Here is a 21,554-nt window from a genome sequence, read left to right as displayed (position 1 = left end):
CAAAAGCTCTAGCAGAGGTTTTTGAAAGAATGACAATTTATATATATATATATATGCATGGTCTTAACGCTAATGCTTATGTACACTCACAAAGCAGCTTTGGAATTCTTCTCATATGTATGAAACAATAGGGCCAGTTTCCCTGCTGTTTACTCATTTTCCAAGAATTACGTCAGTTTCCCGAGTCTTTGTCCAAAACCAGCTCTGATTTACACCATGTAATTTTGATCTTAAAAGACCAATCACCTAGATATCCAGTCTCTCCACAACATGCGTGCTTGGAAGCTGTGAAAAGACATCTAGTTTAGTTGACTGTATACTCAGTTCAGGAATTGCCTTTAGGCTATGGGATTTCCTAACTTTATAAATTATTTCCACACCTGCAGGACAAAAGCAGAAGAGACAGGCATAATATCTGCCTGTAATTAGTTTTACAGATATTACATAACAGGGGGATGCTTCAGTTACTGGCAATGTGTGTCAAAGTAGCACCATGCTGAAACTCCTAGTTAAAAGAGTGCCCTTCTTCCTTGGTGCAAAAGGAATAACAAGCACGTTTTTCCATGTGTTACAGACCTTGCAGTGAGCATTTGAATTCAGAAGATATCTCCTCAGGTGTTAGTTCTCATCTTTTAGTGGCAGTAGAGATTACCAAAGCAGATTATATGCCTCGGTAGCAAAGACTTGTGTTTGGCACCTGAAAGTTCTGCATTTTGTTCCATGAAATATTTATGCTTTCGACTGAATCCTGTGTTTGCAACTGCTGCTCATTGTAAAACTGTATGAGCAACATTTGAAGGCTTAAAGTACTGGACCTGTGTAAGAAAAAAATTACTTTGATCTCTTAATAACACAGACCTTTTTCACTTTCCTAGTACTGACTCGTCCAAGGCCACACAGTGATGACTATAGTACCATGAAAAAAATACCTCCCAGAAAACCAAAACGAAGTCCCAATACGAAACTTAGTGGTTCATATGAAGAAATACCTGGCCAGAAGCCTGGGGATGTAAAACAGGCAAGCACAGTAGCTAAACCAGGTGGCTATGATACTGTGACAGTACAGAGAGTAGCTTCTACTGATGGGCCACAACATGGCGTGTTGAGTCTCTATATGTCACAAGAAGAGGAGGAAAATGAGCCTGTCTACATTGAAATGGTAGGGAATGCAATGAAAAGCAGTTCTGCTGAAGCAGAAAGCCCAGAACAAGGAGAGTCTGTATATGAAGAAATGAAGTATTTTCTACCAGAAGAAGGAAGCAATGGTAGTGGAATAATTCCAGTAGTGACTGGATCTCCTCCTCTATTGTTTGAAAGCAAAAAAAGTGTTAACGTTGAAGATGGAGCATTGGATGGAAACAGTCAGACAGCTTTGATCTATAAAGACTCATGTGACATTCCAGCCCCTTTCCCTAACTTGCTCCCTCACAGGCCACCACTTCTGGTATTTCCTCCAACCCCTGTCACGTGTTCACCTGCTTCTGATGAGTCACCTCTAACACCACTAGAAGTCAAAAAGCTTCCTGTCTTGGAAACCAACCTAAAATACCCTGTGCAGTCAGAAGGCTCAAGTCCATTATCACCACAGTACTCCAAGAGCCAGAAAGGGGAGAATGAAAGACCAGCATCTCCAGGCTTGGCTGTGTTCAATGTTTCCAGCAAAGTGACTCCTCCTTCCACACCACCTCCTCCTCTCCCACCACCCCCTCCTCCTGTACCACCTCCTATTTCCTACCGGGCTTCCACACATTTTGCATTTCCTCCAGAGACTTGTGCTAGTTTTCTGATTAATACAGGGAAACCAGGTGCAAACTCAGACCTGTCAAAAGTACCTCAGAGACCAAATTCTGCTCAGCTTGGATGCTCATCTTCTCCGTTCTCCAAACTGCCTTACTCCCCAAAGGTGGCAAGAGCAGATCACAGGAAATTGAACTCAAATTCATCATCTTCATCTCCATACAGCCCTACAAACTCATGGTCATTGACCAGTCCCCTTGATGAGTTAACTAGCTTGTTCAACTCAGGACGGAGTGTGCTACGAAAATCTGCAGCAGGACGTAAGATCAGGGAGCCAGAAGGTAAGACAGATCTCTATGCTTCCATATAGTGTATTTCTTCTGTACCAAAACTTTCTTACATTGGAAGTTGGTAGAGTAGGTAAAAATACAAAACAAAACTGTTGTTTGTGGGTTGGTTTTTTTTTTTAAATAAAGATATGTTGTAGTCATAAGAAACACATACGGAAAATACATCGCCTGTAAAAATTTTAGGTCTTCAGGTTTTCTCTGAGATGCCTACTTTTCTTTCACCAAAATATTTGTATGGCACAGATTTAAATGGATTATTTTTAACATTCCAGCAGTCTCAGTAAAATAAACACAGATATTACATCATGTGAAAATGAGTTTATGGTATCAATCTTTAGAAATACTTTGAAGGAAATATATGGCTAGGTGTCTGGTAGACAGCAGGTACTTTAATTCGAAGACTTTCTTTTAAGGTTCTGAATTTAATAATAAAGCTGTTATTATTCTCCTAAATAAAGCTGAGACAGAGAGTCATGCAGCAAACTATATTTATTTCTCTTTTCTTTCCTTTTACTCCTACCTTTCCTGTTGGTTACATGCACTTATGTACATACCCAGAGATTACTTGGTGTCCTGGCTTTCTCGCATCTGGAGAACGTTTTTTTATCTAAAGCAACAGCCAACTATAAAAAGAAGCAAACTTGCCATTTTGCTAAAGATTTTTGAGACCACAGTCCTCAGACGTTATCACTTAATCATTTGCCTTGTCCAAGTAATAAAGAGTTTAATGTTGTTACTGGAACGAATCTATGGATCTTACGAATACTGATAATTCATCCTGATGTTAATGAATTCAATTAGTTGCCCTGTAAGGGTGAGATGCTTCTGACCTAACTTTGTCCATCGAAAAACTCAATATGTAGGCATTGATAGCTTAGGCTATGAAGAGATGGTCATTTTGAGAGTTTAATTCCTCCCACATATCTTTCTCCATTGGGCATGGAAAAAACTTAGATCTTTAAACCAGTAGAGTTGTTACTTCTAAGTGATTAAAGTTGAAGTAAATCCTGGTTCTGCATATCAATTACAACACTGACTCCAGTCTTCACATTACTTTCTGATTTAAAAAAGAAAGTCTCCTGTTGAAAATAGTCAGTGCACTGTATACAGAAACTTCTCTCTCTAGTAGCATCTTCTCAAACAAAAATTTTGTTAATTTAAAATTGAGTGATAAAACCTACAGACCGTTTTCTCTATTTCTTCAGCTTGTCTTAATCAAGAGCTGTGCGCAATGTATTCAAAATGAGCAATATGAATATTTTTGAAATATAACACAAAACAGTAGAGAACAGGATAATTTATCTTCTTATTCATTGTCCATTTTCTTAAATATATACTGCTCCATTGATTTCAGTGTCATATCCTTATTTATGCAGCTATAATAGAACAGAATCAGGTGTTTGTACTTACTCTGGATATGTGTATGTCTATGTGTTTGCCACCCTATCTCTCTGTCCTTATGAACCTCAGCAGCCTTCAGCCAAAACCCCTTTCAACCAAATACAACAAGGAGATAAAGGTCTCAAAACTAATTGATTTTCTCCAGATTTCATAAAAGTTAGTGGCTTGGTGGAGACAAGAGACTTATGCTGCGAGAAAGGCTCCTACTAGGTATCAGAGTAACCATGATGGACAGAACCCTTGTGAGTCCTCCAGACTGTGAAAAAGCTTTAGCTGGACCTTGCATGTTCCTGGATGCCAAATTCAATCAGCCATGAGCTATGAACTGAGACTTCATTAGCTCTCAACCTCATGAAAATGCCTTGTTTGTTATTCTGATGAAATTTGTAAAGGAGATGTTGCAGTAGCTTTGTTTGCTTTGGCAAAATTGTGTGATAGCATTCAATGCCTATAAATGTATGTAGAATGGTTTGGTTTGTTTTGTTTTGTTTTCATTTTTAAATTAGGGGTCTTATTTTGTTTTATAGATAACACATTTTTATCCACTTGGAGGTAACTGTTAAATTCAGCTCTTTGGGTATATCTTCTCAAGGCTCTCACAATGTACCTGACGAGGAACTGTGGTAAACCTACTCCAATCAAGTCACAAAACTGACTTTTGCCTTGAAACAAAAAAGGGTTTGGGGGATGGAGGATTAGCACAAACTCAATTTTCAACTAAACATGACCAAGATAAAGTTCATCTCGGGTCTCTTTTTGGGTTGAAGCTAGTGCGTTAACAGAGGCTAACATATAAAAACTCTAAATTTACCTTTTGCATGGAAAATGTTGTACTTCTAAATATTTCATCAAGGCAGCACTAAGTATGAAAGATCAAAGTTCAAGAAAGATACACGATAAAAAACCTGAATCAATATTTTATGAGCTAGGAAGCTCCTGTATAATACTAAGTGCGGTTACATATGAATAGTTCAATGATGAGCAGATGGATTGAAAGTAACAAAGAAATGCAGGTGAATGTATGTGCATGTTTCTACAACTCACCTTTTTTCATGTACTTCATGTGTTCAGTTCATTTCTAGGATAACAGTTGGAAAAAAAATCTTTTATTTAACCTCTGATGCAAAGTTATAAGATGGCAATCAGCAGAGCAGACTCTATTATGTAAAACTAGTTGTCCATGTCTTACCTCCTGATTTTTTATCACCTATTGCCTAATGCATATTAAGTTCCTGGAAGACTCATCCATTTCTTCATTTTGTCATTTGTAGTATTTTATTTATAGGGGTTTACATGGTAAAAAAAAAAAAAAAAAAAAAGAAATTCATTAAAATTGAAGACATGGCCTAGAGTAGCACTCTGTAATGTGCAATTTCCTTTATTTCCTTAAGTTATAACCTACCAACAACCTTAGATAAAAACAGAAAGTAAAATTGTGGACCATTTTGAAGTCAAGGAGAGTTAGCTATGAGAATCAATAAGTTTCTGTACAGGATCATCAGCCTTTGAGATAAAAGCCTCCTTGCCAATAAAAGTGCAATACAGACAGGTCCCTCAACGTGCCTCCCTCTTGCTTGGATAAGTAATTTCAAGGCCTGAGAACACTGATGTCCTTTTGGCTCCTGACCTCTCCATGGGAAATGATCACCCAGAATTACTATAGAACAGATTTGTGGGTTTCTGATGAACTGTGGACTGACTGTGAACTGAACTGAAAGCACTCTTCTTTCACACAGGCAACAACAACAACAAAAAATCAAACGGCAAAAATTTTCATTAGCTGGTGGCCTATCCTGGCCATTTTTTTAATACAACAGTAGCATCTACTAGTTCAAGCAATGATCAGGATCATATAGTATGCAATTTCTTGCAAAATACTTTACATGTAATAGGAGAAATTTTCTGCTCTGCAGAGCTTATAGTTTAAATAAGCAAAACTGTAATAGGTGAGAAATGAGATAAAATAATTTCTCCAAGGTTGAAGAGTTGTCATTGAAGCTACAACTGTATTGTTAGACAAGGATTTCCTTTTACTCTATATAAAACGAGACTTGAGTGCAAATAAGTGATAATACACACACACTTTTTTTCTATTCTCCCTGATTTCTAGAAGTAGAAACTTTAGTTTGCAAGACAAATAGAAACAGAATGCTTGTGTGCAGAGGACCTACTCAAATATTTCTAGACAGGACCTTAGATTTGAAACAATTTCATGAAACCAAATTCAGTGTCTTAATCGCAAAACCACACTCTGTAGCAGGATGTACAAATATTATAAACTATTGAACAAATAACACATTCCTTATGTAAGGAAGAGACAATTCCATGTTTAAGCATTTCATATTATGTATTTGTGGAGCAAGGACAGAATTTTCTTTTCCTCAACATGGATGAATGATACTCAGATTTCTAGGTTGTAGTGTTATTTCTCTGAATTGGTACAGTTGCTACTAAATTATTCCGTACAAAAGGAATCATTTCAGCTTCAGAACAAAAGATGGAATAATTCCCAGCCCATCATCCATGCTCAGATTGACAGAGTGAGTATTCATGTGGATTCTAAAGGGAAAGGAGCAAAGGAAATATGATTTTCACTTAACCTGGATTAATTTCCTTACCATCAGGTGACTGAAATAAAGACTTAATGCCTTCTCTCCCTGCTTGTTGAGAAAAGACCAGCATGGATGCTTGACTTCTGTGACTGAGCAAAAGAAAATGTGCAAGCTTGCAATCCCAGATTTAGGTGCCTAAGAAATAAAATCAGGAAGACCTTTCCTTTTTGTAGGTCATCAATATATAGGCTTCCAAGTTCTGTGAATTATTGTTAGTGTTTCGATATAAGTAGATCTGTATGATTTAGTGACCTGTTCCTTTCCAGAACAGTTTAGTAACTTATATAGTAACAACAGAAAAGGCAGGCAAACGTTAGATTGTTAACAAAATATCGACACTGCTCAAATGTTTGCCCGGTATCTTCGGCATCCGTTAACTATATGAATTCCTCCTTTACCTTATTTCTAAGTGCAGTATTTCCAAGGCAGGTAGCTTCACATATCGGTAAATCATTCCACATTCTCCAATTTAAGCACTGGAAGTCACAGGAAGATAGTTACAACTGGCAAATAATGCAGGTATTTAGATGTAGCTAGTTGGGACTAAAGCTAGCCAAATACTTTTGACTGAAATTGGCTCAAACTTAGAAAATAACAGGACTTAATGTGTATGTATGGAGAGTATTGTCCTGTCAAAGGCAGGTATCCCTTTGATAGCTAGTAAATAATTTCCCTCTATCAGCAGATTAGAGTAAGCTATTGTGCAGCTAACGTCTCAACAGTGGATTGCGAATTAAATCCCCACTGGGGTTTCTGAGATGAAATCCCAGTCCCTTATCCTCTAAGCCACTCAGATTTTCCTCTTAAGCAACTTAATAAAGATAATATTCATATCTGCATCTCATTATTCCTACATTATATGGATACAATGCAATAGTTTTACTTTCTTTGTGGCAAAAGCTAAGAACTTACAAAACATAGTAATAGGTAATACAGAAAGCTGTGTTGCCACCTTTTGTCTTCTTTTACTTGTGAGTGCTGGAGGAATGATTACTTGAGGCATTGGACTCCTATAACATCTTTCAAGTAAAACTCTCAAAGCATTAAAACTTTAATGAATTAAGTTTCACAACACTTCTGAGAAAGATTAATATCTGTTTATATAATTGCCTTAATTACCAAGGAGTGAGGGTGACTTTGTGCGACTAATTTTCCGATTAGATATCTAAACACAGGAGAGTCATCACTCTCTGATTCACTATCAACTACTTGCAGCTCACAATCTGAATCTCTTGCACTAGGTACAGAAAAGTGGGAGAAAGCCAAAGCACTGCTAGTAAGTCATGAAGCTCATGCAAGTCATAAGAAAAGGCCCGTACTTGGGCAGCTGTAGATGCCCTATGCAGAAAATTACAAAGGAAGAGAAAGAACTGCTGGCAGTATGGTTGCCATCCAGCCCATGCTGGGTGATTTTTCTGAGGAAATAATTGTGGTTTGCATTACTGCAGCAGAAAAAGGGGTCAGAAGAGACTGGAGAAAGTACTCTCCACTCCTATTTGCAGACTTATCTATGAACTTTTTTACAGCCTGAAAGATACCACCTTAACCTGCAGTTTTCTCCTCATCTATAAGCCTGCCATTATCTGGATAATTTCTGACAAAAAAAAAAAAAAAAAAAAATCTGCTGTTTTAGGATAAACGCAATATACCAAGAATAATTTTCCATTTCAGAATGTCTGAAAACTAGTATATTTTACTGCTGAAGAGTTTTTTGGGTTTCTGTTATGATGATTTTTTTTCACTGTAGCCTTTCTTTTCCCGGTTGATTTCAGTGTTTGCTCTTACAGCCTAAAATAATGTAATGTGTAATTTGTTTTGGTTTTCTATTCTGACATGGAAAAGAGGCTTTGTGTGTGATTACCATAAACAATTTTAACCTGAAGATTATTAGAAGAACAAATCAAGTCTCATTTATATTTCAGGTGAAAAAACAAATGGGTATTGTCATAAACCTTTGTTGTATTTTTTTGCATTTTAAATGCTTGTGTTGAAAATAAAATCAAATCTTTAGCACTCCTCCACACATTTCCAAACTCTATATTCAGTCAAATAGAGGCTGGAGGAGACTGAGCAGCCTTGGGATCACACAGGAAATATCACTGCATTTTTTACATGATCTTATACTGTAAGTACCTACAGCTGTCAGAAAAGAATCCTAGAGTAGACAGACCTTTGGTCTGACCCAGTACAGGCTCTCTTCTGTTCATATCTAATCACTGCTTAGCCAGAAGGAAGCTGAGGAGAAGAAGTTGCACCGACTTTTCTGTTCCTTTTACATGGTCCATTTCTGAGAACTGCAGGCAATCCTTTTAAATTACTGATTCTTTTTTGCTGTCTTTCCATTGAGTTAGATTTACTTTGTGTCCCCTTCATCCTCTCTGATACTGGAGCACAATAACCACACCATACTGGTTCAGCTTAGAGCATTTTGAGCCCATAGATTTTAATAGTATCTCACCTTTAATAGTGACTTTGATCATTCAAGTAGACATTTACAGGTTTATTATTTTTATAACAACGTCTTTTCTTCACCATCTAATGCAACATCATTGTTTTAATTCCAAATGGTTCAGGAATTCGTCTCATTACTAACAGTGTTGTAGGCTTCTTTAAATAGTAAACAGTCTTCAGTATTTTTTTATTTATGATCCAAGATGCAGAACCACGAAGGACTTTTCTTAGGAACAACTACATCACTAATTGTAAACCAAAGATACATTAATGTGAGAAATTACCTGTATATGAGAGAACAAGGAAATTGAATTGTAGCACATTTCCGTTCCTGATAACCAACCAAGAATGTAGATATTTGGCAGTAAACACTATATCACTTGATTTTACAGGACTACAGCGATTTGAGACATAGTGGAGAAAGAAATTTGAACACCATTTTAGTGAAAATTTCTAATTAAATTCTCAACTTGAGTAAGAAATCTGTTCAGATGCTTTTAACTTATTTACATCCATCTCAGCATTAAATCGTCTTTTGCACAGAGCCTCAGTAGAGAACAATAATTCCATTTCACAGAAAATGTCAAGATTGTGACATTTATTTTTGTTTTGCCCTGGAATGAAAATCAAGCATTCCGAAACTCTATGCAGAAATAAATATTCTTTCACATCCAGGCTTTCAAAAATATTTGGAAAGTATTGAAATGGTTTGCCTCAAACATAGCAAAATTTTTCATACTGGAAACGTTAACTGTTAAATGTGTTGACTTTATTTTTGGACCTAGATAAGTTCAAGAGTGGCCATTTCAACAGTGGTCAGGTTGTCATTTAGGGGTATGTCTACACAGCAACGAAAGTTGTGTTATAAATAAACCAAGCTACTTATAAACTCACTGGCTCAGGTATCCAAGAGCAATGCAGTTGTAACTGCACAAAGTCCAGCCCCTTAGTGATGACCCAAAGTTCTTGACTGGACTCATGCAGCTCACCATGAAACTCTAGACCCACGTGTTTGGGTTGTATTCCACTTCCAGCGTCAGCATTTTGTGAGGCTGGATGGAGGAGCAAATGAAGACAATTGAAAAGAGATTGGGAAAAAGATTTGGTCATAAACATGGGGGTGCCCTGACCCTCATGCTTGCTCCACACCACTACACTCTGCTGTTGAGAGGGTAGAAGAGTATTTAGAAGTGGATCACTGAAAGTAAGAGTAACAGTTTGGGGCATCTGTCTTCTCTCTAGGCCCACTAGTGAGTGGGAAAATAAAGAAGCCTTCAGCTTAGCGCTCTTTTGACTTGAGTTTTCACACTATTTTAAAATGAAAAACATGAAAATTAATTTTAGCCTTTGTGTGGTGCAATTTTTAAAAGAAAAAACATAAGAAAAAATTAGACCTGAAGTTCCACATTTCATTTTTTTTTAGCTCTTTCCTTAAGGGCTGGTTGCAGTATGATGCTGACATACTAGTAGTACGTAGTGACGGTTTTTAGCCACAGGTTGGCTATATTTGGGCACAGTATGGATGCTTATCACATAAGCACAGTTTCGCGGAGGTGTCGACCATCACTGTGTCCTTTCAAAATGAACTTAAAAACAAGCTAAAGAAATACCTAAATTCAATTGTTATTTTAGAATCTCACTTCAAAAGCAAACTAGGAATGTTGTCTGAGAGGTTTTCCAAAGTAACTGTCCCTGTTTTGTGGGCAGGATTACAGTACAGGTGATCCAAAAATATTCCTTTGATCGTCCCTCAGGATGTGCTCAAACAGTTTATCTGCCCCACACAGTCACTTACACTAAGACTTCTGTGTCACAGTCGACGCCAGAGCTGGTGTGAGAGATCCTGAAAAATCTCTGTAGAAATAATCTGTGGGAAAAGTAAATAGAACTGATGTGATGCTGTTGGCAGTAGCAAATCCCTGTCTGTTTATTTGTTTGTTTGTTTGGGGGGATTTTGTTTGTTTATTTTTACAATATTTGCAACTGTGTTTGAGGGGGAGGAAGGTTGAGACAGTGTCTCATCACATAATTCCTTCCAAGAGCAGCTAAAGCCCAGCGGTAATGGCTGTTCTGTTACTGAGATACCACACACAAATGTAAACAAACTTAAATGTTTGCCTTCAAAAAGAACTGCTGCATCCACATGAGTTAGAAGAAAACAGTTTAAAAAAGGGAAGCTGTGTTTCTTACGAAATTGCCACCTCCTCTTCCAGCACACCAGCAGGTTTTTTTAACCACGCAAACACAAGAAATAGACTCTTTGGTCAGCCAATAAACACACCTAACAGTAAACAAAACTGTTACAGAGTAAAATCAGCTACTTTTTCCATATTAGACTTGAAAAGGTGGGGAACATGGGAACACAGAGGGAAGAAATGCTTCTCCTAAGGCAGGAAATGGTCAGTGGTCAGTACTGGACCTCAGAAATGCCTGCAGAGATCAGTTCCTAGAGAAGATGGGGTGAATGAAACCCCCAGTCTCTGAAACATGTGCACAGGCTGGACTCTAGCACACTTGCTGCATTAAAAAGATGTTGATAGAATCATAGGATCATAGAATGGTTTGGGTTGGAAGGGACCTCAAAGATCATCTAATTCCAACCCCCCTGCCATGGGCAGGGACACGTTCCACTAGATCAGATTGCTCAAAGCCTCATCTAACCTGGCCTTGAACACTTCCAGGGATGGGGCATCCACAACATCTCTGGGCAACCTGTTCCAGTGCCTCACCACCCTCAGTGTAAAATATTTCTTCCTTGTATCTAATCTAAATCTCCCCTCTTTCAGTTTAAAGTCATTGCCCCTTGTCCTATCAGCATATACCTTTGTAAAAAGTCCCTCTCCAACTTTCTTGTAGACTTGTTCCAAGTTCTTGCTCAGGTGAAGCAGGAGAGGTGGCAGCCTGTCCAGATATTTTTCATCCATTATCAATATTTAAGAAGGCTTTTTTATCCACTTGAGCAGTGGTATTCTTTGTCTCATGTGGGGAACAAGCCTAATTCAAACAATCCGGAGTCCTCCAGACAGGGGAAGAAGGCACTTGCATTGTCTATCTCCCCCACCAACTCTGAAAGTTGACCTGACCCAGAGATGTCCCTAACGTTACTTCTAGGAAGGAGGGAAAGGTTGATACCTTGTAATGATTGTCACTGAAATAAATGTAAAATAAGAGCACTATCTTCCCACCAGCACAAGTCTGCCAGAGAAGAAAGCAGAAGAAACTTTTCTGTTCTAGGTGTATATTTTCCATAGCTGTGAAGTGATTTACAAAAAAGTGATTGAGCTGATGGTTCTTAAGGGCTGAACCAGATCTAGGAGTTCCTGTAGTCACTTCAGCAACTTCCTTCTCACTACCAGCCTTATCTTCTGAACTCTGACTGACCAGTGTCACACTAACACAATATTTTTCAGAGGAGTTCTTTAGCTCCAGCAGAGTGGGTTTTGTCACTTGGTGTCCTCATAGTTTGCGTCTCCTCTCTTTGCTTTCCAGTGTCCATACAGAGCTTCTATGAATGCAGCTTCCCGAGCAAAGAAGTGGTCTGTTTCTGTATTTACCTGCTCTGTTCAAGAAAGTGGTATCTTGAGTGGCTTGTAACACCATCTGATAGCTCCACTGACACAGCTCAGAGAGAAGGGGTGCTGGAAGTGACAGTACAAATTCATTGCTGCCTATTCTAGGAGCATCATTGCAGGGGGAAATCCTAGACAGTTGCTGCTGTAAGGGCAGGCTTTCTGAGATGAAATAAATCAATGAATAATTATTGCTTTTGATGGCAGCGGCAGCTGGGAGCACAACTATGAGGGTAAGACAGGTAGTACACGCTAGTAGGCTGGGGGAATCCTGTCTTGACAGTTTTCATCCTGCTCCATTTCTTTCAGCAAATAAGATGCATCTGTTTGCCTCCAGCTCTCAGCAGACAAAGTAAACAGTCATGCTACGGCAGGTCACAGCGTGTCTTCGTGTGGGTAAACTGAACTGCTCTGAAGCAATATGCATTTATCCAGCAAAAGGACACGCAAGACAGCATGTGCTGAGGGTAGTTAGCAAATGCCACCAAAAAGGGACGTCTCAACATTAAGTCAGACCAGAACAGGAAACGCCAAGTGCAATTGTCAAGGTGCAACAAAACACAGTGGTAAACACTTGAGCCAAATTAAAATTGCCTGTTTGTATTTTATCTTCCTCTCCTTTTCCTCCATCAAAAAATACCTGCATCATTTCTGCTGTCGCCATCTGGTTTTTTTCCCCTCTCACTTCACTATGGCCATTTACCACAGTAAGTGCAACAAATAGCCAGGGCTGGCTGCTAGAATTTGGCATATTCCTGACTCTTCCTAGAAGAAGTGAGAGGACAGAACAGGAGTCCCTACTGTCTACAACATCTTGTCTTTCATATACTGGTTAATAGGATCTATCAGTTCTCTCTTACCTATATGATGGCAAGCTGCTTGATTTGAAATTTCCATTTTGCTGGAGGCCAGCTGCAGGTTTCAAGGAACTCAAGCTATTCAGCTTTTAGATTCCATGGTAGCCCAGGTACAAAAAGCTTGTCCTCCTGTATTGCATTAATTTATCTGCCAGAATGTATGTATTTTCTGGATTTCGTAGTTGCTAATAAAGTGTGAATAGCTGTGGATCTTGATAACTAAAACCATATATTGATTATTGGCTACAGAAAGTCATGTTTTTTATGAATGAACAAATAATGTTTGACATTACCCTGGGATTTATTAAAGACATTAAATGATGAGAAGGAGAACTATTTCCCCCTTTTTCATATATTTCTTTCCATAATTGTCTGTGTTACGTATTTCTGTAGGATTCGTTCCTTTCTGGAAAAGCTTTTAAGCATTTTTATACTATTTGTGGTTTCTGTTTTATGGGGCTCATGTTTTTGTTGACCAGGACAGAGATTGTTTCTACTTTAGGACCTAGATACGTCCTGCCTAACTTGTGGCACTGAAATTCCTCGGCTGGGAACTCATCCTTAGCTCTCTGTTTAATTAATGAAAAGGAAGATGTGCCTTGAAAGAATGGTCCAGGTACGAGTCAGATCAGATCAAGAGGTGTATATGACTTCCATTTGCAGCAGAGCAACACTAGGGAGAACCTGCTCTCTCCATAGAGTCAGGATGAAACTTTCAAAAGTGGCTTCAGCAGAAACTGTACAACAGTTCAGTGCCCCACTAGCCCCATCTGGTTTGAGGTTGCGTTTCTTCCACATTTTTCCTTTTTTCCTGAGATGGACTTAGTAGTGACAGCTCTGGGCATGGTTCAGTACATGGCACAGGCCAGGGACTATTCCCAGTAGACAACTTGGATGCAACCTCTCTGCTGTGGAGAGCAAGAAAGTGTAATAGCATAGATGTGGGTCTCTTACCATTTGCCTTGGGGCTAGAAAACTGTTATGATCACATTTGAATTACCAGGATAGGCAAAGCAAGAGGCCCTCTGTATTTACCCTGTATTATGAATCCCTTGGTGCTTTGGCAGTGCTGCACAAAGCATCCAAGGTAAGCATGAATCTGATCCAAAATCCACTGAAAACAGTGGAGGCCTTCTGTTGTTATTAATGAGTTTTCAGTCAGACTGTACTTGAGCACTAAATGTTAAAATGAGAAGTGTTTGAAAAAAAGAGCATATGGGGACAGATATATGTTATGAATATACCTACTTTTAAAGATGGGAAAGCAAAACCAAGGACTTTGACAGAAAAATACAACCCAACCAAGTGAGCTACTGGTGGACTTTTTTCATGTCTTGCTGCACAAAGAGTCTGTGGTGATTCCACCTAAATGGTGATATCAGTCATTAATTTGTACTTTGCTTTAGATTTATTCAATAGGCTAAATATATCATTTCCTTACAAAATTAATAGTTTCTCAAAATGTTTCAGTATTGCACTTTAATCTGTCATCTGAATAGAGCCTATTCTGGCCCATTTTCTAATTTGATGATAACAGCATTAATTCAGCCTCAATACTACTTATGAAATAACTATGATGTTTGGGATCCTACATTTTATGTTTGAGAAAAAAGAGCTTTATAATAGGATATTTGGAAGTCATAACTCAATTAAAAGAGTTTAAGTTATTCTTTTGACAGAAAAGTTATATCTTGTAGACTTTCAATACATTTGGTTTCTTTTAAGAGTGAGATAATGACTCAAAAAGGAAAATAAAAAGCAGATATATTAAATCATTTCCATGATTGCCATACTCTGGCTTTTCTTTCCAAAATAAGTGAAATTTCAGTCCATTCTGTGCCTTATGACTTTGTCATGAATTTTAAACTCAGTCTCTTCCAGGAACACTGAGAATAACAAGCAAATGTGGATTTCATAAGCTACCTCTTTTGCATACCTTTCCTCTTACACTTTTCGAGTAATGTTGATGTAATTAATTATGGGTTTATTGGAACACAGCACTTGCTTGTAAGGAAATAATTGTTACACTTTGATTTGTCATACTCTGATTAAAAGCACTGTACATGTGATTGCTTCTAGTTATAACTATGTTGCAGTTGAAGGGCAAACTATGCCCCCAATCCAAACATCCATACATCCTTGTAGTCCATACATCCTCATTAACTGCAGGATGAGTCAGAGCAGATTTTGACTGAGTCAGAGATACTTTTTTGGCAAAGTCAGTTTACCAAAATAATAATCCAAATGCTGTTCACTGTTGCAAAATCTGTAGGTTTTCACTTACAGCTTGTATTCCTTTTATAATCATGAACTCCCACCATGATCTTACAGCTGATACCTCTCTGTAGCTAGTCTCTCACAAGTAGGCACGGATGACTGTTCAAATAACATTTATTACTAGCTGGAAACTGTTAAGATGCTGTTACTTTAAAAAAAAAAAAAGAAAAGCTGAAACCTCATAAATAATCCATCCATCTGGTGAGAATAGCAGAGCAAAATAGCAAAAAGCTAACGTTCAGCGTGTTGGTGAAGATGTTCAACTGCAGGAACCATAGTTTTTTCTTTTCCTCACTCTAAAGTATTTCCAATAGTTTCAGAAAGTTGATAAGGGATGAGAGAGCACTGCATACTTGTATCTGCAAGGAATCATGGCAGCAGGGGAAGTTGACATTAATGTGGACAAAAGTCCAAACTTCTATATTAGGTGACAGAAAACATGAGAGCGAAGTGAATTTCAGACCAATACTTGATGGATAAGATAGGAATCAGTAGGAATTTTCTAAGTCTTTAGTGTTAACAGAGGGCTTTCCTATATCTTTTATAATTGTCCACAGTATTCCCATTTAAGATACTACTGTGCAATGATAAACTGTGTGGAACAGAAATATTACAATAAAAAGTCAGGAGACGCCTCTGTTATGCGCAGGGATATTTTGGGTAGTAGGGAGGCAGGGCAGAGACAGATACCCCAGCATAGAAGATAAAGTCAGGACCTTCTGACATGTTAAAGCTTATTGAAAAAACAAACACAAAGTCCTGCACCTGGAAAGGAATTACCTGTTACAATGATATAGACTGAGGACAGACTGTCCGGGGAGCAGCTCTGGGGAGAGGGTACTGGGGATCCTGGGAGCTGGGCAGGAGCCGGCAGCGAGCCCTGGCAGCAGAGATGGCCCGCAGCATTCGGGGCTGCATCAGCAGGAGCACCGTCAAAGGGTTGGGGCAGGGGCTGCCCCTCTGCCCAGCACTCGTTGTTAGACCACATCTGGGTACAGTGGCCAGTTCGGTGCCCACCAGTGCCAGAAAAACACGAATAACCCAGAGTGGGTTCATCCCGCGATGCTCAGGGCGGGAGCACTGCCCAGAGCAGAGGCTGGGGCAGCGGGGCTTGTCCAGCCGGGGGCAAGGACAGCTGCAGGGGCACCAAACAGCCACCCCAGTGCCTACGGGGAGGGGATGGAGAGGGACGGCTGGGCCCTTCCCAGCTGTGCGTGGTGTGGGAACAAGGTACGGCAGGCAGGGGCTGAACCGAGAGGGGTTCAGGCTGGTACTGAAACCACAACTGCATGAGGACAGGCAGAGGGACCGGCTGCCCAGGGAGACTGGGTGGGCTCCGTCCTTGGCGGTTTCAAGATCCATCTGGGTGAAGCCCTGAGCAACCTGGTCTGGCCTCACAGCTGGCCCTGCTTGGAGCAAGGGTGCAAGAGAGACCTCCTGAGGTCCCTTCCAGCCTGGATTACCCAGTGATCCTAGGCACGTTGCGTACACTGGTTACACCTGACTAAAGCTTCCTCTTGTTATCCTATTTATAGAAAGATTTTCTTCAGAAACTCACCCATTTTACACAAAGTCCAAAATAAATGAATGGTACTTGTTTGCTAGGGATGCATTCTGACTTCTCCAGGAGTCTTTTAGAAGTTAGACAACATATGCAGTTACACTTTCTCCATAGACTCACATGAATCTGCTCCAATAAGGAGCTGAAGATGCCTATAGATAGAAAATTAGTGTAAGTACCTTTATGTAATCCAGATTATTTTGAAACAAAACACAGGCTTCTTTCCCGTCCCCGAGATTAATTCAATAAGGCACTACGAAATATATTTTCTCTGTATAGTCTTCTATTTAGAAACTAAAGATGTGCATTTCTTACACGGACTGAATAGAGCAAATGGGATAACAGTTCTCTATCTAGGTAGCTGTCTCAAAATGTATGCCGCATATCTGTCCACTACTTGTTTCTGCCAATTTAGGATGATTATTTTAGTTCAATAGTAGCTATCCACAATTCTTTCTAGTATTTCATCTTTCAGACATAAAGGAGAAAAGATAACCTTTTTTTTCCAAGAGCCCTTCATGAATGCCGTGAGAAGGTATCAATGTACCTGTGAAACAAAAGGCTTCTGCAAATAGGAATGGAAGAAAAAGTCTTTCTACTTGCACATTCTCAAATGAATTGCAGATGTCAGGCAGATCAATAAATCTTTTGGATATCAAGAAAAATAAGAATCCCAGCCACTTCCCCCGAGACTCTTTATGTAAAAGGTGGCACAATAATTATGTAGGTGGATTATGAGCTATAGGCTCAGTGCACTGACTATTAACATCTTTAAAGTGACATTTCCTTTTCAGACAAATTTCGTATGAGCTGCAAAGATGCATTTTGCAGTCAACTTGCTTGTACAAAAGCTAAATCAGGCATGCTCTTATAATTGTACTGTATGCATTTTCCAGCTCAGACTCTGGTTCTACCGCCCCTCCCGAGTCAGTTACTGTGGGTAGAGCTGGCCTAATTTTTCCAATGCGTAGCACATTTGCCTAAATATGCAGTCTGTAAAACAGTGCCACTGAAACGCTCCAATCAGATCTGGCAAAAAATCATGATCAGGGAATGAAGGCAAGGGAGGGAGCAAAAAAACATCAAAGCGTTTTATTCTGACAGCTTGGAAAAGAACTTTTTGACTTTTCAAGACAGCTTTTTTGTTAGAAGAGGAAATGTTAAGAAAGATTCAGAGTTAGGTAACTGAAAGCTAAGCAAAACCAAGAAAGCCCTTTTCAATGAAATGCAACATTTCAAATTAACTAGAACGGATATATAGCTTTTGTTTCATTAATTCATTTTTAAAATGTTGGTACTTTGTAAACCAGATGGGTTTTTTCAGTTCAGGCATTAAAATTAAAAATTGACAATGCAGTCAACATTAAGTTTGAAAGTCTGCAGCCAAAGTATGTTACCTGGTGAAAAAATGTTTTTCCTGCTCCCTTGAAAAATGCTCATGTGGTCAAGACTTATAAGAATATATTGCATCTTTGGGTAAGCCGAGGATGTCGTTGAAGTAAGGATGAATACTGTAATGTTGGTTTTAATAGCTAATCTTTTGACCTCTGTTGGTTGTTGCTTTCGTTATGACAAAGCTTAACTATTCACAACCAAAATCAAGGAATAGCTCTTTGAGAGCTATCATTGAATGAAAATTTCCGTTTTAGAGTGCTAAATGAGGACCTCTACACCCAGGTCAGCCATGGCATCTCAGCCCCTCAACTAAGGCCAGCTCTCAGAGCGGTGGAAAGAGTTAGGAAACTGAAATGGAGCTGAACAGAGAGAGAGTCTTCTGTGAAACAAACCTGATTATGGCAAGGAAAGAGTATGTATATATCTTCACCACAAAATGAAGAGAAACACAAAAAAGAGAGAGAAATTCGTAAAAAAATGCATAACCTTGCCAGTGCAGCGTTTTATGGAACCTCAGCATCCCTGCTACACAGGAGTCAAGTGGGGATAGCCAGGGATACCAGAATCGCAGTGGAGGACCCTCATGACATCCCCATCTGTTCACAGTCTTGTCTCCCAGCTCCAAACCTACCTCTGGCCCCTGATCTCCAGTGGGGAGCCGATGGCTGAGCCCTGTTTCTTGCACTGGGCTGACAAAGCCAGGCGAGCTCAGAGCCGGCTCCGGGCACTTTACTGTGAGCAGTTCTGCTCTGCGTGGATGTGCTATCAGTTAGAGAGGAAAGAAGAGAAGGTTTTGCCCTTCTCTTTGAAGAAATGCCTGTGCATTGTATGTAGCTTGGGAACTCCTCCAGGATCAGACCTCCTCTCGATGTCTTGAAGAAATTTAACTAAAAGACTATGACATGAAAACCTGGAACTTTATAGAAAATGGCAATTGATGGCTGGAGGGCCCTGAGGCAGGGTAAATAATGCACACGGGTAGGCTCTGCTGGGAGGAATCTTGCTACCTATGGTTTCATATCAAAAGCCATTTCGTTTCTAGAAGGAGGAGATAAGAGAAAAAAATAAACCCATATTATAGCTGTTGGTAGTATCACCTAATGCAATGGTGAAAGGCATTGCAGTGATGACAGTGGTATATGAATTCATGTGACATAGAATAGAATCTAAAATAGAGGCAATGCAAACATTTGTTGAGTTTTGTCGGCTGATATTTGTGTGAAAAGAGTACAAATGAAATTTTGTTAATGCCTTTCGTTTCTATAAACTTTAAATGGCCACAAGTGGAATGCTAGCAAAAAAAAAAAAAAAACACACCACAACCCTGCAAAAATCACTGACTTAAACCTTCCACATTGTGAATATAGTGATCAATTAAATCAATTTGATAAAGTAATTTGATTTCTGTGTGTTAGTTTTTTCTACTTATTTGTGAAAGCCACTAGTTAATAGGAAGCTGACAAAGTTTTTCTTTATACCAGGTGCAGAAACTAATCTGAACTTGAGGAGCAGGGAAGATCCAAATACATCAGATATTGGATCAGAAACCCAGGATAAAAATGCAAATAACCATGGAATTCAGTCATCTAATCCACTGTCCAGTTCTGTGACTGCTGAAAATGGAAATTCAGTATCAAATGGTAAGCAGTTTTTAATCCCAAAGCTCTTATAACATGAAATTGCTGAAGTGTTTCCTTGAATGAGCTTTTTAAGATATAGTAAAGCCAGAGTCTTCTGAGTTGTGAAAAATCTGTTTCTGGAACTGGCTTAAACTTTGTATGTGTGAACTGATAAGCCCCTCTCCAATAAAAGCTGAATGTGAAGAAAATAAAACAGTCTCTGTTGAGGAATTTGTAATTAGCTCAGCTCCAAGTCTATAAGCAGCCCGAGGCATGGAGGACTGAGAGTTCCGATTTCTGATCCTATATTCAATACAAATGGGACACAAAATGGAAAATCAGGATCTCCCTTTGCTACAGGTACCTTTCTCATGAATGACAAATTGTTTATCATTGCAACAAAAGGATCAAAATGGTGCAAGAGCAATGACAGAAAGATGAAATCTTTCAAGGTTCTAAAAGCATAAATCCTAAGGATATAACAGCTGTATTACATAAAATCACGTAATACAAATACAAGTACGAACAGACACAAGACAAATAGAAAGTATTTATTTCAGTGGAATGTGGAGAAGCAGATGCCTAAATACTTGCACAGCACTGGGTGCAATTATCTTCCTGCTGAAAACTTAGTCTGAATAGGGTTTGTGTAAGCAGAGCAGTTGTATAGCATTTACTGTTAAGGGTAGAAATACACGTAATGCAGTTGGTAGTTTGAAAGCTATACTGAAAAAATCAAAAGGAAAAAATATTAGGTGAAATATTGCATTTTCCAAATACGCTATCCTTTAAAAACAAACAAACAAACAAACAAACAAAAATACTAGAGCTGCTTAATATGCAATGTTTTGAAACGAAAATTCAAGCTTTATTATCAAAATGAAACATTTCAAAATCAAATAATTTCTTTCTTTTCAAGAAAACCTGTTCTCCAAACTGTGCAGTGTTTGGCCACAATAATTCTTCCTACTGTCTCTGGTAATGAAAGCAGAAAACTCAGTCAGTCTGAGAAGCTGTACGAATGTAAAGGTGCATTCATTCCTGTGTGGAACCAGGAACACGCTGTGACAGAAGAAAAAGGCGTCTTTGTCCATTACAACCATTTCTTCATTTGTATTAATATAAAAATTTGGAGAGGAGGGGAGCATATTTTCAGTATGTGTAACAGTCAGACTGTTAAATTAACACAAAACCTGTGGGTAGACCAAGTCTTTGATTCCTTTCTGTGTAGAGTTTTAACTATATATTTGGATGTTCTAATGGGACCCATGGGAGATCAGCTTTTTATAAGAGCAACCATTTTATCCCCAGACTTCTTAACTAGGAGTTTAATCACAAGAGCTGTGTTTCTTTCAGCTTAGAAATTAGATGATGCTTTAAGTTTATAATTTGTGATAATTGCAGTTAAGTTAGTAAACAATCTCAGCTACTGAAATAAACAGTCATTGCTTGAATAAAAGGCCAACTAATATGTGCTTGTAATTGTTTGTGTGAAGTTTTTATCAGTGTATTTGCAACCACTAGTAGCCAGAGCTGTTCATATTGGTAATATACACTATCTACTGTGCATAAACTAATTATTTGCAAACTATTTGTAAATGGAAAGTTTAATCATAAAAGTGTAATGATATTTGAGAATGTGCCGTGAGATGTCTCCATGTAAAATACCTTTTTCATTTCTTCATTACTGTATACCAAACTCCTCTAGCTTTGAGGAATATAAAA

The 21,554-nt window shown here is 38.7% G+C and overlaps 1 protein-coding gene across 1 annotated transcript in view; it reads left to right on the top strand.

Annotated features, from left to right (window-relative positions):
• The window catches only part of MYO16 (myosin XVI), a 296,257-nt gene that overhangs the window by 253,232 nt on the left and 21,471 nt on the right, over window positions 1-21,554 (top strand). Inside the window, exons 31-32 of the mRNA XM_086610862.1 lie at window positions 876-2,078; window positions 19,692-19,850. Of these exons, the coding sequence (XP_086466988.1) occupies window positions 876-2,078; window positions 19,692-19,850 (1,362 nt within the window). The remainder of the gene's footprint in view (window positions 1-875; window positions 2,079-19,691; window positions 19,851-21,554) is intronic.

The sequence above is a fragment of the Tauraco erythrolophus genome, chromosome 1 (genome assembly GCF_009769465.1).
Source record: "Tauraco erythrolophus isolate bTauEry1 chromosome 1, bTauEry1.pri, whole genome shotgun sequence".
NCBI classification, from domain to species: Eukaryota; Metazoa; Chordata; class Aves; order Musophagiformes; family Musophagidae; genus Tauraco; species Tauraco erythrolophus.
The sequence above is the reverse complement of the archived record's forward strand: the minus strand, read 5'-3'. Positions and strand labels throughout refer to the sequence as shown.